We start from the raw sequence: 16,864 nt of genomic DNA on the forward strand, positions 1-16,864 counted from the left end.
ATTCTGCTCATCCAGGCCAAATCTTTTCTTGCTTAAGCTGGAACTGTTTCAAGAGCTCTTATGAAACCAAGTTATTTTAATGATCTGGAATTCATAGAATATTTGGCTAGGAAAATAATTACGTATTTTTATCCCCTGTATATTAGGAAGGATATTACTTTATACATCTACTTTTTACTTGGACTGTGGTATCTTAGTGCAAATGAGTGTTGAGGTAGTAGGCTTATTTGAAAATAATAGGAATTAAATGGGTAAAATGCTAATTAAAATTTTTAGACTCTCCTCCTATTGTTGTTTTATGATTATTTTCTACTATTTTCTTTATCTCCTTAAATATTTCCTTACCTCTGTTTATGCCTACTAGAAAATTTGACTTGATATTTGTTTACAGGCTTCATTTTCAAATTGTTTTGGCTGTACAAAGCTTTTCTGAGACAGAAATTACCTCATCAAAAGTGGCCCCAGAAAGGGCCAAAAGTTTCTTTTGTAAACCTTTTCTCAGTAAAAGTTCTCTGTGAGAAAACCTGAAGTAGTCCAGAGTAGAAAAAAAATGGGGAGGGAGCTCTGTTGTAGCCTTTTGCACATGTTTCAGACAGAAAGGCTAAAATGGCTTGGGTTTGCTTGGTGATTGCTGCTGTTACAGCTTTCTTAAAATGGTTTATTGTCGGCCATACACAGTGAATCCACCATGGATAAGCATCCCTGTTTTCTGAGAATTTTATTTTCCTTCCCCCACCACTTTGGAAGTATTGCTATTCTGTTGCAGAGGTTATAATCACATTGCCATCACCTTGTGAGGTGGTCACATTGCAAAGCCAAGCATTTGAGAAGAAAGATGTTTTTTAATAGAACACTGTCCTTTACTACCAGCTGAGCCCTAGGTCCTGTTCTTTGTTGTGCCATAGTTGTAAAAGATGCAGAAACAATTCTGTAAGAAGAATGAGATAAAAATATCCATATCTTAGAGTCTTTGGAGAGTGCATGAAATAGGGGGCAGCAGGAGGTTTTCAGTATTAAATGCCAATCTAGGATTTTATAATATTGATGTTAAAAACTGATATTTTCAAGAAATGGTAGAATCAGTTTCAATTCTCTAAGAAGTCACCTGTCTGTGAAAGTAGCTTTCTTTTCAGAACTGTCAGTAGTGCAGATATGCAAAGACTGAGAGGTACAAATCATCCTACAAGCCAGAAGTCTGGACATTCTGCTCCTGCCCACTAGGCAGCTTAATATTTCTTCTGGTGAATTTTAGATGGTTGTTTTTCCGCCTGCAGATTCCTAGCAAAAGAATCTTAGGGTGCAGAGAAAGTGCTCCTTGTGTCCCTCTGTTCATTAGAAGAGCCATCTCTGGGAATTGCTCTTTCTTCTTCCCCACAATCATCCCTTTAATTTAATCTTTGCTTCTGAACATTGGAAGTGGACATCTATTAAATTGGCTGGAGTCTCATACTGAATTGATCATAGTAGTATCAGTCTCTGAGTAACTTCTGAAATGTTAAGGATAGGGGTCATTCTCCTCTGTCATGAGGAGAACCATTGCCACAGATAAAGCAAAGCAAAAGGAGGGTGCAACCGAGCAGGGCAGTAACATTTCAACTGCTTGGGGGGTAACAGGGAGGATTAATGTGATTCAAGACCAATTTACAAGTATTGCATCACTCTTTTCTAAACTAGGACTGTTCACAGCTATTAAATCAGTTGTAAGTATTACAGCTCTTAAGTTACATTATTCATCAGGAATAACAAGGCTAGTTCCTGCTAGACTGCTTCAAGTGTTTGCTGGACACACTTTTAACCCAATGTTCACTGCAACCGAGAAGTGGGAAAAGAGCAAAACATTCTTTAACCGTGAATCCTAACATAGAAGAAAAGTTTTCCTTATTAGGGAACAGTTAGAAAGTGAATTATGGTTGTATCTGGAAGTGAGTGATCAGTGCAAAGCAGTGTCCCAGTTCATAGCTGGACACAGCAGCTCCTGGCCCCTGTCCCAAGTGGCACAGAGAAATTTGTGATGCTGCTGGAGGAAGCTCCCTGTCCTTATACCTACCCTCACATTTCTGACCCTTGCTCAGACAACGGTATTTCATCAGTGCTTAAGGCAGTCCAGAAGAGGTTCACTGCACAGTTAATTCATGAGGTGGGAACAAGCTAAAATGAAGGGCTGTGTTTGCCATTTTCCTGGCACCAAGTGGGGATGTGAGTGCTTAATCAGCTGCTGTGGCGTGGTTTTGGGTCTGCAGTGCCAGGTTTGTAACTCTGGGAAGCTGTCATAGATGATGTCAGTACAGCAGACCACAGTCTTGGTGACATTCATGTCCATGGAAGATCATTTCAGATTAGTTAGGCTATAATAGGATGTTTCACTAATGCATTTTGTCAATATCTTCAAAATAGTTACACTTGTCTGTGGTAATCACTTGTGTACTTCTAACCCAACACGTAGGACAGGCAGTAAGGAGAAGAGCAAGTTAAAAACAATGTATAAAAGCTTTACTGACTTATATGGACACTGAGGTTTATACTGGGCTCTGAGCAGGCTTATGAATGGTTTTGTATCTGTTGTTATGAGGTTTCTATTATACTTCAACCAACTGGATTCCTCTGTGTGAAGCACAGAGCATTAAATAGGAGAAAAACTGTATATAGGATGCTTACAACTGAAATGCACACTTACTCTGTGGTTTTGGTGGTGAAATGAGAGTTTGTGATCTGCTGAAGCATGGCTTTGCAAAAAGACACAGTTTAAGTAGCCTCTAGTTCAGTGTTATCCCATCCTGAATCCTTGTTGCAGGCTCTGGACAAGCAACACCAAAGCAGCAAGTTTCCTTGGGAGTTCAGGTCCACCTGTGGTACACATAACATCCTAGCATAGGGTTGGGAAGCTTATATAGGATCTATAATCAATCTGCAAAGCCTTTACATCCAGTGTGGAGTTTGGTCTCTCAGTTCTGGGTTCTCAGAAATGCACGTGGTTAGCAGTGACTGTGAGATGTGGAACCATCTAATCACGAACAGACCTTTTTCCCATTCTCCTCTCTGTGTCAGCAGGGGTTCTTAGGGTCTCATTTGTCTCTGGGTTTTACATCTTGTTTGTTGTTAAAAAAATAGTACCTTGTGTAGCTTGGGATCTTTTCTGCAGAGCAAGCAACAGTATTACCTTCATTTTATCTTAGTGTGGTTCTGATTTAAGAAATAGGGTCTGAAAGGAGAGTGTCATGTCTGATGCCCAGTGATGTTGACTGCTGGATGTTCAATTGGCCATTTTTTCAAGTGTAGTTAGTGACAAAAAGCTCTCGATGTTGTATGTGCTGGAAACCAGTGGTCAAAGTCAAGCAGAAAATTATTTCAGTTAAAACTTAATTTTCAAGAACAGGCTTTCCTGACGTGATTGTTTTCATTGGAGAAATTAGCTTCTCTGTATTTGTTGAACAACATAATCTTTGTTGTTGTCATAAATCCACTGTATACTCCATGTTAAATAAATATTGGTGTTGTCCATCTTTACTACCTATTGCTATAGGTAGGACTACTGAGAGCCTAGAAACCTTTTTCATTGTCTTGAGATTTTCTCTACTCTTTGTCTGTAACTTGTTTTAATTTTTGCACATAATAGAAGATTTGAAAGATTTTATTAAACAATAAAATGTAGGACTTTCATTACAGATCAAAATACGGCTGTGCTTGAATATATTGGCTATTCTTCAGATGGCTGATTAAACTACTGTTCTGTTACTGTGCAACAATTTCCTGTGTTTTATATATATATGTGGTGGTATATCACATAATCTAGACAGCAATGGACTACCCTGACCCAGTTATATTCAATTTTGGTTCAATATCCTACCATATAATTTACTTCAGTTTCAAATGTTCCATCGGGTTTTGTGACCTGATTTTGGTCAGAAAAACTAAAATAGGTCTTTTAGAAAGAGATCTGTGATCAGAGTTTTACTAAGCAAAGTAACCAGGTGTAATTTGACTTCCTTTTTTCCAGGATAAAGCTGAAAAATTATTTCAGCTCAGCTGCAGAGTCCATGGCTCAAACCTCTTAGTCAGCTCCAAAGGATTCCAGTGGGAGTAGCTGAGAATATTTCTAGAAGGGAAAAAACCAACCATAGCTTCTATTCTGCATCAACTGGTACTGATACATGAAGAATTTTGTATCTCATGGTGGATTTGCCTAAATGTTTTCAGCTTTTGAGGGTTTTGTATGTCCTTTCATCCTCCTTGGTGTCTGCTTTTGAATGTTAAAGCAAGAAGGGAAAAAAATGAATATTGAAAACAATGTTATAGTTAAATTCATTATGTTTCCAACATTGTTCCCTCATTCAGAAAATGGTACGATATGTATACAGCAAAAGCTTTCATGTAAAACATAATACAGAGTCATGATATACATTGTGATGCTGTTCTTTGATTATTTTCCACATAAAATCCAGTAGTATGAACTTGCTGCTAACATTGAGCTTCAGTGGAATTGAAAAGTGTTAATTGAACATGTGGCATTTTATACTAGCACACAGTATCATTTTTTTAGAGAACACAATACTGGAAACTTAGTTTCCTCTCCCTTCTGATGAATTTTCTTCATTGCAAAGTGAATGCTGTTGGAGAATATTGAGTTCTCGCTTTTGTTGCTCTTTGTAAAGCTTCCCCTCTGCAAGAAAAGATTTAATTCTGTAGCAAATACCCTGTAAAATGCAATACATCAGATTCTTTGTTTTCTAAATAGCTGAGATTCTACCCCCTTGGATTCACACAGGTATAAGGCTAGTGAATAAAAATGCTGAACTGTGGGATTTTTTTTTAATTTACATTTAATTGGATTTTTGTTCAGTGGATAATTGCTTAACCTGCAAAACCAGATTTTTTTAATACATGCATAGAAAATGCATGGTAAGTAATTAAGAATTTTTTTTAAAAAAAAGGAAAAAAACCAAGGTAAAATTTTGCTAAAGCATACAATGTATAAATACTGCACTTGAGTGGTTAGATAGTTTTGCAAGAGCCTTGGGCTTTTCCTTTCAGCTGTGAGAAGATTGTCAGTGCACAGATGTCGCCAGAGGCCATAACTGTTTAATTTTCAGGCTTTCTGCTGGAAGGATGAAAATATAGTCAGTGAAAAAGGCATGAGAAGAGAAGAGCTTGTTCTGACAGTGATGAAACTGCAATGTTTTGGTCTTCTGCTTAAAGCCTTTCTTTAGGAATCACTGAAACCTCTTTGTGCCTGTTCCACATCCCATTAAACATGGTAAAAATACAGACTATAATGTCTGTTTATTTGTATTTATATGTTTAATGGCTTTAAAATAATAAAATCATCCTCTTTACCCATTACCAGGTCTTTTTCAAACTTTGTTCTTGTGGAAACGTCCAACAAATTTAGCAATGCTGACAGCACTGAGATATTTGAAGGCTGGTACCTATGGCTTAAGTCTACATTAGCAAGTAGTGTGGCTAAGTAGGAGCAGATCACTGGCATTAAGCAGCTGGTATGAAGGACTCTGTTCCAATATCACAACAATTTCAGCTGGTTTTACTCCAGAATATCTCTATCACGTCCTATAGTCTCCCTGTAGCAGGAAGTACATCCTCCTATAGAGGAATATATATATTTGCATGGTCTGGAGACACTTTACATTGTGAATCAGATCATGGCAAGAGGAGAGAACTGAGATTTTGCTTTAAAAGGGTGGCTAAAATACTTATATAGATGCACCCATTAAGTGGCATTGAGAGCATCATTAGCAAAGCCATGGCTGTTTCTTGTACGCTGTTACAAAGTATAGTTTTGTTCTGAAACACTAAATTACATCTTAGACTTATGTCAGCAAGTTGTGACAGTGGTTTAAACCAAAGGGATTTTTTCCTACAGGTTTAAATGCCTGCCACTGCAGCACCATTTCTCTTCTTAAGAGCTTCCCTCTCCCAGCACCACCTCACAGTGAATTCAAGAGGCAATATGTCAAATGGTTGGCAGGGAAACTATCAGTAAGTGATTCAGTAGCCCTTTGTTGAATGAGGCATAGCCACACAAATTTAGCTTTTCATCCCCTATTAATCTCAGTGCTTAAAAATGCCAACTTTTTTGGTGTTTGGTTTGTGTTTTATTTTTGTGGGTTTTTTCAGTTTTTTGGTGGTGGTGGTGGTGGTTGTTTTCTTGTAAGGGAGGACAGTGTAGCATCTCCAGTGCTTGCTTCCTAAACTTTGAGGCTTATATGCATCTAACTGTGTCTTCAGCCTCCAGAGGCTGAATTAAAAATTATATTTATAATTTTTTTATATGCATATTGTTTTAAAATATATTAAAGTTAGGGAAACAGGGAGCTATCTTTTAGATGCTTCTGCAAATTAGAGTTAAACTGAAAGAACTATGAATTATGATAAAGTGAGAGTTCGTGAAAAATGAATGTATAGATATTCTAGTCACCGGGCATTAATTGAGCCTTTTTATTCTTACTTTATCAGCAGCTGATACATTTCAGTGTTATAAAATTGTCATGGTTTAAACCAGGCTGAAAACTAAGCCCCTCCCCATCCAATCACGAGTGAGATAAAGGCAGTTTAGTAGGGAAAACAAAAGCCATGCACAAAGAAAACAAAACCACTCACTGGTGGGTTGGGGTGAGAGACAGAAAAGGCCTTGATGCTATGCAAGCAGTGTTCAGCAATAAAATAAAAATTATCAGCACTATTTCTAGCACAAACCCAAAATACAGCCCCATACCAGCTACTATGAAGAAAACTAATTCTATCCCAGCCAAAACCAGCATAAAAATTGATTGTCTTTTTTATGTCAGTGACAGGTACTGGATGAACAGCCCAAGAAGCCACAGCCCTCTCTTTTTTCAACCGAACAGGTTCAGCAAGGGTGGAAGGAACACAAGCTTCCCCCAGTCTGCTCAAGCAATATGCCTCAACCCTGACCTGAGAGAATATCTCTAAGGGGAAAGGCATTTGTTAAATTTCTTTTCCAATTAATTTGACAGCTCTGCTGAGACTACTAACAAAAGTACTAATTCATGCTAATTGCAGTAGTGGACCTGTGTCATCGGGGAACTGGGCTGAGCTCTTTGTAACATCACACAACCCACCAGGCAGCACATGGATTAGGAGGGGTCAATGGAAGAAAGAACACTGGATTTGGAGCCTGTTCTGCATTGATTTTTTTCACCTGCAAAATGGGGACAAGCAACAGACTCCTGTACGTGCTGACAAGGGTAGAAAGTTGCAAAAGAACACCTTTCCTCCCTCCCTGAGATAAAATATATACCTTTTGTACATCTCAATTAACTGTTTTGGCTTGGGATATGTGCATTGACATCTTGGTCAATGGATTACCAAAAATAAAAAACAAAACAGAGGCCCAAATATGGTAGAGAGTAAGAGGTAAAATATAGTCCATATGTATAAATCAATCGGTTTCATCAGACACGTTATGAAAAAAATAAGAGATTTTCTACCTGGTAAATGTCACTGCAGAACCAGAGATGGTTATAATCAAAGACTGAGAAGATACTCCTATAAAAGCTGATGGAAAAGTTTGTTTGTTTGTTCATCACAGAGAAGATAAGTTCGTGATAGGTCTTTGTAAGGTAAGGAATGGCTTAGAAAAGACACATCAGGAGCAGCTGGCCTACGTAACTCATAATAAAAAACAAGGATACATTAATATGGCTAAAAAGCTACCAAATCTGAAGGTAATGTCAATTTTTTCACTTGCCACTGACTACCTAGACTAGAGTGGAATATCAGAGAAATTAATTGTGACCAATAACTTGAAAAAAAAAACCAAACACTGGATATTCTACAGCAGGGACAGTACAATTGGGGATTAACATAATTAGCCTTTGTTAAAAACTAAATTAGCAGGTGTATCAAACCTTATGTTTCCAGGTTTTTGAAATAATATCTAGGTTGTAGGTGTGAGGGGGAAACAGTGAGGATTTACTGGGATTCTATGTCTAGTTTGCCTTTGAGGAGTCTGTAGTGTAATTTTTGTGTTGGGGAAAAATTATTTCTTTGCTTTTTATCCTTGCTGAGTGATCATTTAAAATTCCTTGTGTGTGTATTTGTACAACCTCTTTTTCCCTTTTCAAGTTGATATTGGTGGGAATTTTTTTCTGCTATTTCTTTAGGAGGGGTTTTGCAATGCTTCTTGAATTAGGAAGCTATTTTTCATCTCTGTATGGACTAAATTAAGTTTAAAACAAACAAACAAACAAACAAAAACCCAACAACAAAACAAACAAACAAACAAACAAAAAACCAGAACATGGTATTTCTTTGCTTGACAAAAGTAGCTTAATATATCTCAGTGTGTCCATCTTTGATTCAGGAAAACATCTTGTTTAGGGACAGTGAAAACTAGTGCTTATAAACATGATTTTATTAAATTGCCAGTTCAAATACTTGTTTAAGTGATTCACTAAGTATGGATGGAATTAAGTTAGAGCTGTGTGTATTTTGCTTTAACTCTGAACCTGTAATACTTAGTGTCTCCCTGCTAAGGAAAGATTTCTTTTCCCCAGAACTGCCTGCAGAGAAGCTCAAATGCCTCACATAGTTTGAAACAGGGTGCCCACAAACCAGAACATCTTTGTCGTGTTTTAGACCTGCTGTCTTTGACATTGCACTTTAAACAGTATTGCTGGTAGCAGTCATGGCTGTAATGCACTGCAGAAAAAGAGGTAGAGAAGACTGCAAGGCATAACATGGAGCTATTATAAACTGTGGTTGAAAAGGTGCAGTGTTATTCCCTCAGGATAACACTATCTCTTATGTACATATAATTAATATGTCTGCCAGTAACAGTTATTAAACAAAGAACAGGAATTGTTTCTGCTGAATGACTTGACCTGGGAGTAAAGCCAATTTAAAAAGCATCTGATTAAAATATGTTAAGGTCACAGATCACTATAAAATATGAAGTGGGGAGGAAAAAGCAGAAATTTACTCATGAGTAAGATTAAATACTGCTGGATTTCTTTTGTGCTAGCAGCAGCTTTCAGGTGTAAAAAATGAAAAGGGCTCTTTCTGAAGTGTATTTTTCTAGAGCCATTTCAGTGTCACAATGCACTGACTCCTTGCCCCCGCACACAGCACAGTCCATCCTGCTGGCACAGAGGCTGGAGGGGTTGGGCAGAGGGGAGAGAGGTAGTTTCCTGAGCTCTCAGGTTATTGGCCTCTTGCTGTTGGAGGAGGATTGGTGATAGGAAAGAAATTGCATCAGTTTTTTTTTGTTAATTGCTGATTTCTTCTAACAGTGGACAGCTGCAGTAGTTCTTCAAATCTGGTAGCAGCTTTGGCTGTGATCACTGCATTTTCCAGTCTTAAGGTGCAAAAGTACATATGATGCATGTTTCCCTCTGCAGTAGTTTCCCTTGCAAAGAAAACAGTTGCATTTTCCCATAATTTTTCTAATAATGAAAGGAGTGGTAGGAATTCACTTTAGTATTTAAAATGCAACTTTTAGTTTTATGTCTGCATTTTCAGAGTAAAAGGTATGTCTTGTGCACAGAAAAGACAACATCAGATTTTATTGATTTGTTTATAATGCTTAGCAAAAAAATGGCTGGGTTGCTTCTGCAGCTGCTCCCAGCACCAGCTATTTTGTAATTATTTCACGTATTATATCTAATGTGCTGAAGACTATAGAATGTAAGAATACAAAGAATAATTGTAAGGGGGTTTTAATTGTAAATTTTTATTTTTTCAACAAGGAGAATAGAGTCCTACTGGCAATGAGAGAAAGTCAGTATCCTTGCCTCTTTCTGGGGATATTCCTATTTCTACTGAAAGGAGTAGTACTTAGTTTTGAGGCCTACTTACTTAGATGTTGTCTTACTATTTATTCAGATCTGACGACAAGAGCCTGAAGTTCAGTGGAAATATGAACCAAATATACACTGTAATTTTTAGAACCCTATTTGGACTAGGTTCATATACAAGAAGGTACCTAGAGGCCCAGGAGAGAGAGTGAGAGAGGATGATACATACATACCTATATACATACATATAACCCTATAGATTATGTGGCTTTTCATACATTAATAAACAGTGAGAGCTCTTGAAGATGATTTCAGTGTTCTGAGGGATTTCTCAGGAAACCTACATTATAAAGTATGGTTTACTCCTGAGCAGGGTGCCTTAGTGAATAAGGGAGGGAAAAAGAGCTATGGAAACACTTTTAAAAGGGGCTAGAGAACAGTGCAAAGATGCAAGATTGGATGTGGGCATTGGGATGAGCCAAAGTTCATCCTGGGGCTTCAGGTCCAGCCTAAGGACCTCTGCTGCTCCTCCTTGGCATGTCATTCCCACAGGTGATTGTGGGAATAGTTTGCAAAGCCCTTCTACCAGTGACCACACACGTGGGGGATGACGTTTCCCTGTTCTCTCTGCAGGGGACAGGAGGTTTGTCCCAGGGTTACCCTCGTGTGTCTAGTTAACACCCACTATGAGGAAAGGTTATCTGTGAGCTGTACAGGTTTATGACTGAATTCCCTTATTTCCTAAATCCTCTGGATTAATACCACAGTGACATTTCGGCCTGGGCTCTTTTAGTGAAGAGCAGAGGAACAAAGGGAGGAAACAATCATTTGGTGGATGCTGGAAACACCCCGTGTCATGGATGTGGATATCCATTTCCATCGGGTTGTGATGCTGCAGCCTTGCCTCAAAGCATCCTGTCTCTGTTCAGAGCAGGGGAGTGGGGAGTGTGAGTCAGTTTGCAAATGAAGAGTTGCTTTGACCTTGTGCAGGGAGATAGGCCCTGTCAGACCTGGAGTTCTGGGTCTGGGAAGTCATTGGCTCAGGCAGCGCAGGCTCAAGTTGTTAGTTGGTATTTACAGCTGGGAATTGGTGATATTACTCTGTGTATAGGGGGCTGCAGGGTCTGCATACTAAAATGCTCCTCTTTACCACCAGTTTTATATTTTAATTTAAAATTCATTTCAACTTAAATGAATAATTTAACCCTTAATTAGGACCATATTTTCATCTGACACAGGTTTGTCAATCAGAGGCTAAATTCACTTTGCCGTTGAAAAGATAGTCACATTTTTTTAATCAGTATCTACCATGCATTTGTTTTTCTTTCACTAACTTCCCCCTCTCTCTGCCACTGAGATAGACTCATCAGTTATAGCTTAAGGAAATTCATTCTCATACAGTTCTGAAATTCTTACCACACTTTGACAAAGTCATCATGGCCTCGCACTGAAATAAAAGAAATTGAAATCAGACTGTTTTTTTTTTCTTCCTGAACCATTACATCTACTTCCTCTTACATCGTTCCCCCTTGTGAGGGAAAGAAAAATTTCTTAGCTTTTAGAGGAAATTGTTGAGAAAAAGTAACTGCTGTTCACAGCTGGTTTCTGTGCAGAAATTACACTCTGTGAAGAGTTCCTATGCTAGTTCCTATGCTATTTTCAACCTGACTGAAACCAAAGCCATGATACTCACCTCAAAAAGCCAAACTTTCTTCCATTAGTACGTGTAATCCAATTTGTCTGACAGAGAAATGAATGCATTTTGAAGTAACAGCTTTATTTTTTCTGTCTTATGTATCAGAATTTTAAAAATTACTAGGAAAAGAATAATTATAGTAAGTACATCGACAACATTTTTCACTGGCACCTCCCTTTCAGTGCTTTGGTTTCAAGTATGATTGTATTATTTTTTTTCTCCTTTGGGTTGCAGTTGTGAATAATCTTAAATTGGTCTGATAGACAAAGACAGAAAGTGCAAGACAGCCAGAGGGGAAGACGTGAGATTGGTATGCCCTTACTGGGGCATACTGGGACAGCAGGAATCTGACCTGCTCGTGCCCTCACCCTGACTGATCTCTTAATACTGCAATAGCAGAAGTGCAAAACTATGAAATCCCTGTCCCTCTGGAAAAGAAAAGGCCTGGTGTCATGTTATCAGGGTGTTTCCTGCATGCACCTCTTTCTTCTTGCTTTTTCCCTGGCCCCACACCACCAGCACTTTTTCTTCAATGAAGTCTGTGGGTTTTCACAGAGGGATGAAAGAGACATTGATTAATGCAACAATTTGATTCATGCCTTTCCGTTCTCCAGAGAATCTGTCCACTTTTTATGTAAGCTTGTTTACTTATGTTCAGTTCGTTGCTGTGTTAAAATGCTGGTGGCAGGTGCTTTGAAAGTGTCCCAAATACACAGTCTTACTGTAGCTCTGTCAACTAACTGAACACTTATGTAGGAAGACCAACCACATGACAAATGTTCAGTTTTATGTTATTAGTTTTCTTCCAATTGTTATATTAAAATAGCATATACAATTAGTAAAAAAATTCTATTGTATATATCCTTAAATACATCTTTACCTTGTGTGTGCCTGCCCATAATTTTAAAAGCGTCCCTTCAAGCTGCGTAGAGGCAAAACCATTGGAGTTTGATGCCTGGCAGTAAGTTTCGATGAGTTTTGGAGAAAGTGCTGTGTAATTAGCTGGGCAGATGTACTGTGGTGTTTATTCCTTAACGAGTTTGCTTAGTTGTGAGTGTTGGAAAGAACAGGATTGGAATCCATTCTTTTCTATCTGGCTCATTGTCTTCGGGCTGGGAACAGAGTAAAATCATTGCAGGTTCATCTGTCAGCCAGAGGAACACCAAACAGGCTTGCTCAAGGTACATCATGGGGCAACATTTGGGAGGAAATAGGATTTGAGTCATAAAAGGCTGCAAAAATAACAGGAAAACAAAAAAAAACCAGTTGTTTCCTGCTGCATTTCCTCCTAGCAGAGGGGTGTAAGAAGGGCTTAGGTTTCCTTAATTTGGCTTAATTTCTTTAATTTCCTCAAACACCTTTGCAGCCTTCGAGGAGAGTGAAACACCAGAAATTCCAGCTGAAGGTGGACAGGCTGTGCCAGGTTGGGCAGGTTGGTGTTGGGCCCTGGGAACTTCCCCACAAGGTCATTTTTGGCAATTCTGCTTTCACAGATTGCATGTTGGGCCCGTGCCTCAGAGACTTGAACTCAGGATTGTTTCCTCAGGGCTTGCAGGAGAGAAGTTGGAGCAAGAGGTGTCTTTCCCAGCTGCTTTGCCAGCATGGAAGTCAGAGGGAGCAGCTGCAGGCAGGGCTGTGAAGTTCTGAAGAGTGGCTGAGATTAATGCTTCCTTGTGACACACTTCATGCTTCTCATGCTGTGTTCAGTGCAGGGGGAGGAGGGTTTCCTTTATTAAGATGTTTCAGAGCAGGACAGAGTAGTTCCTCACTACTTGTCTGTGCATTTCACTCAGGTGTTTGGCACTTGGAACCAGCCAACAAATCTGCCTTACCCATTTATTCAATTGGGTTTTGGTAACGGACAATAATGTGAAAGCTGAACATCCAGTATAATGCTGCAGCTTTCCTGTCTCTTCCATCATTTACAAAGATGTTGATATTTTTATTCAGACTTTTTACTCATCCAAAGACTTTGCTATTTTGGCAGTGCGTGAAGGAACACAAAACACGACGTAATCTTGTATATCAGATTTTATGCCGTGTTTATGAATCAGTTCATCTCCATAAGCAAAATTGCAAAGTGTGTTACATGAGACTGGTAAACCCATTCTTTTGGCTTCAAATTAGCATTTAATTCAGTGACAGGTACCTAAGTTTAACTGTCTAGGGCCCAGACACAGAAAAAAGTCATGTTTTTCTTTGTATTGCTCTTCTTTTTCACATTATATTTGTAATGAAAATATACTGGGGTTTTCCTGACATACTTGTGTGTTAAGCAGTGTTTGCTGAGGAACCAAAGTGTAACAAAAGGTAAATGTGCTCTAAGATGTGGTCTTTTTTTTAGTGTGTGGTTTTTGTAGGTATGAGCGCAAGACCTGTGGGTGACCAGTGTCAGGCAGAATTTTTTTGCTTCAGAAATCCCGTTTGGAGATGGATGCTTGTCTCAGGGGAAGGCAGCAGCTGAACAGCAGAGTCTGCTGATTCCTAACTGATTTTCATCTCTTTTTAAAAATGTTTTTTGTTTTCAAATGGTGACATCATCTTGGTGGAAAGTCAACACTTTTATTTCACTACATAGGTTTTCCATAAAAAGCTATTTCCTAAACTGTTCCTTTCTATAACTTACTTCTGATGCGAACATGACCCTGAGACAGTTTAAAATACAACAGGAGTCAAAACAGAGGGAGTGTGCCAATGTAAATAAAACACCACTCCCCAGAGTTTTTCAGAAGCAGCTTCTGTGGGTCAAGCACCATCCCTAGAGGACTGGGTTAATGGAAAAAGTATCCTCCTTATGCAAATTCTTGATAGTATGAGAAGCAGCTCATTAAGCCTGATGCATGATCCTTCAGAAATGGCATAGATCTTTCACTGTTCAGGTTATTTTCTTGATTTTGCCTTCTTAGTCCTGATGAACTGAAGAGACATAGTTTACAATTAGTGTGCCCTTTTAAGTAACCCTTGACAGTAGAGAGAGAATAAAGTTAGCTTCTTATACAGGATAGAGCCAAGGTTTTGGTAAATTAGCCAGAAGAGAAGAAAAATAAGTGAAGTTCTCAAAATGAATAATAGAAAATGTTTCTTCTTAGTGGTGCAATGCACTGGTTTGTTTTCCAGGCAAAATTAAATGCCATATCCAAGCCAATGCATGAAGAACTACATTTTACCAAGAGGTTTTATTTCCATAGGCTCTCGTTATGACAAAAATCTGTAATTTTAGACCATAAATGTCTGCAAACTGTGATCTACATATGGATATGCTCCAGGGCAGTGGTCACACGTTAAAGTCAGGATGTCCATGGAATTTAGAAACTACACTCCTTTTATTTTGCAGCTTGTCGACCCGGGTTCTACAAAGCCTCTGCTGGCAATGTGAAGTGTGCCAAATGCCCTCCCCACAGCTCTACCTATGAAGATGCATCTCTGAACTGCAGGTGTGAAAAGAATTACTTTCGCTCTGAGAAAGACCCTCCATCCATGGCTTGCACCAGTGAGTAGCATCATTGTGCTCCGGGCTGTCATTCCTGCTCCTCCATCTGTACCTCAACAACAGCTTGCTTGCTTCCTCCCATGTCCCATTGCAGTCAGCCATCCACTTCCTCGCGTCTTCTCACATGAAGGTGGAGAGCTAGGGTTTTTAAATTGCTACCTGCAGCCCTCAATCCTCAGCTGCACCCTGAGGTTATAAGAAAACACAATCCTTAATAGTCTAGGTCTGTAGTCTAGTGAAATATTTTAGGAGTCTCTAACTGGAAGAATTTGGTTATTTATGCTTTTTACTTTTTTTTGTGCCCTTGTTACTCTCATTTTACAGCATTCTCAGAGAGAAAAACTCCTTCCTCTGATTTCCTTTTACAGGACCACCATCTGCTCCAAGAAACGTGATCTCCAACATCAATGAGACATCTGTTATCCTGGACTGGAGCTGGCCCCTGGACACTGGAGGTCGAAAAGATGTCACCTTCAACATCATTTGCAAAAAATGTGGAGGGAACACCAAGATGTGTGAGCCCTGCAGCGACAATGTGAGATTCTTACCCCGTCAGACCGGGCTCACCAACACCACGGTGACAGTGGTGGACCTTTTGGCACACACCAATTACACCTTTGAGATTGATGCAGTCAACGGGGTGTCTGACTTGAGTACACTTTCCAGACAATTTGCTGCTGTCAGCATCACCACTAATCAGGCTGGTGAGTCTCTTTCTGATCACCCTTTTTCTATTCAAAACTAGGTACCTTTGTTTACTTTGCAGAATTTAACCTGACTGTTAGTGTGCAAGGGTAGCTAATTGTCTTGAATATTCTTATAAAAGTAAAAGCAGGAACAAACCCAGTATGTGTTTCTGTCAAAGAACCTGGCAGCATGACTGTTATGACTAACTCCCAGTTAATAGTCTCTAATAGCAGACTCACACGATTCCTTAACCAGAATGTGTTTTATTAATAAAACCAGATTTTAATAAAACACTCATTTCAATAATCTCCAACATAAATTCCTTTAGTAATCTTAGTGATTAATTTTGATTAAATAGAAGTGAAAAAAGGCTTTGATGTTAGACACATAAAAAGCTAACATTAAATTACAGTGGTTAAAACATAACGCTTTTTTCCCCCCTTTACAAGTTGTCTCACCAACTCTGAATTATTGCCAACATGATGGGGGTGTGGAGCTGAATACAGAATTAAATCCTGGTGTCGTAGTTGATAGTATGTACAAGGACTACTCTCCTTCTGTGGAGACTTATTAAACTCCCTGCATGAGCACAGCAGTGTGCCCTGACTATTGGATCAGAGTTTTTGTCTTTGATGCACTATTCTACCACTTACTTCTCATTTAGGGTTCCATTTATCTTAAAGATGAGAAGAATCCAGACCCTTCTCTGGCGTTTGGTTAGGTGTAATTTTTTTAGGAGCAATGTTTGCCAGTGAAGAGAAAGACTAGATCCTGAAATTTCTGTTACTGTGCTCCATGAGTTCACTGTCAGAAAGCTTTGTACTGAAAACATTCATGGTTGCAGTAAGTCTTCTCTCATTTCTTTACTGATGCCACATCCCTAAAATACCTACACTTCTGTGTTTCTTAAATCACAAACAAGGTAACATTGTTCTAAGTCGGCATGCTCCTGGTGGTCTATGTCATTGCAGTGTTTTAGACTACAGAGGATGTTTCTCTTTTTCTCAGATCACAGATCAGCTTTAGTGGGAGGCATAAAAATGTGAGAACAGATTGTTTTCCAGACACCAGTCACTACTTCTCCAAATGCTCTGAAGGGCTGTCTAACTGAAGGGCTGTAGCAGACAGAGGTGAATCCACCCAGCTGAGACATCTTCTCATGAGCTATTTCTCATTCAGGCATTGACTTCAGCTCTGAAACCTGCATTTTATGTCCATTCA

General features: G+C 39.0%; 1 protein-coding gene across 2 annotated transcripts in view; it reads left to right on the plus strand.

Moving 5' to 3' along the window:
• The window catches only part of EPHA3 (EPH receptor A3), a 205,013-nt gene that overhangs the window by 120,896 nt on the left and 67,253 nt on the right, over window positions 1–16,864 (plus strand). For both annotated transcript variants that reach the window (XM_027660003.1, XM_027660004.1), the window contains exons 4-5: window positions 14,801–14,956; window positions 15,325–15,660. In XM_027660003.1, coding sequence (XP_027515804.1) covers window positions 14,801–14,956; window positions 15,325–15,660 — 492 coding nt within the window. The remainder of the gene's footprint in view (window positions 1–14,800; window positions 14,957–15,324; window positions 15,661–16,864) is intronic.

Source organism: Corapipo altera, unplaced genomic scaffold (genome assembly GCF_003945725.1).
Source record: "Corapipo altera isolate COAL_440 unplaced genomic scaffold, ASM394572v1 74, whole genome shotgun sequence".
Classification (NCBI taxonomy): Eukaryota; Metazoa; Chordata; class Aves; order Passeriformes; family Pipridae; genus Corapipo; species Corapipo altera.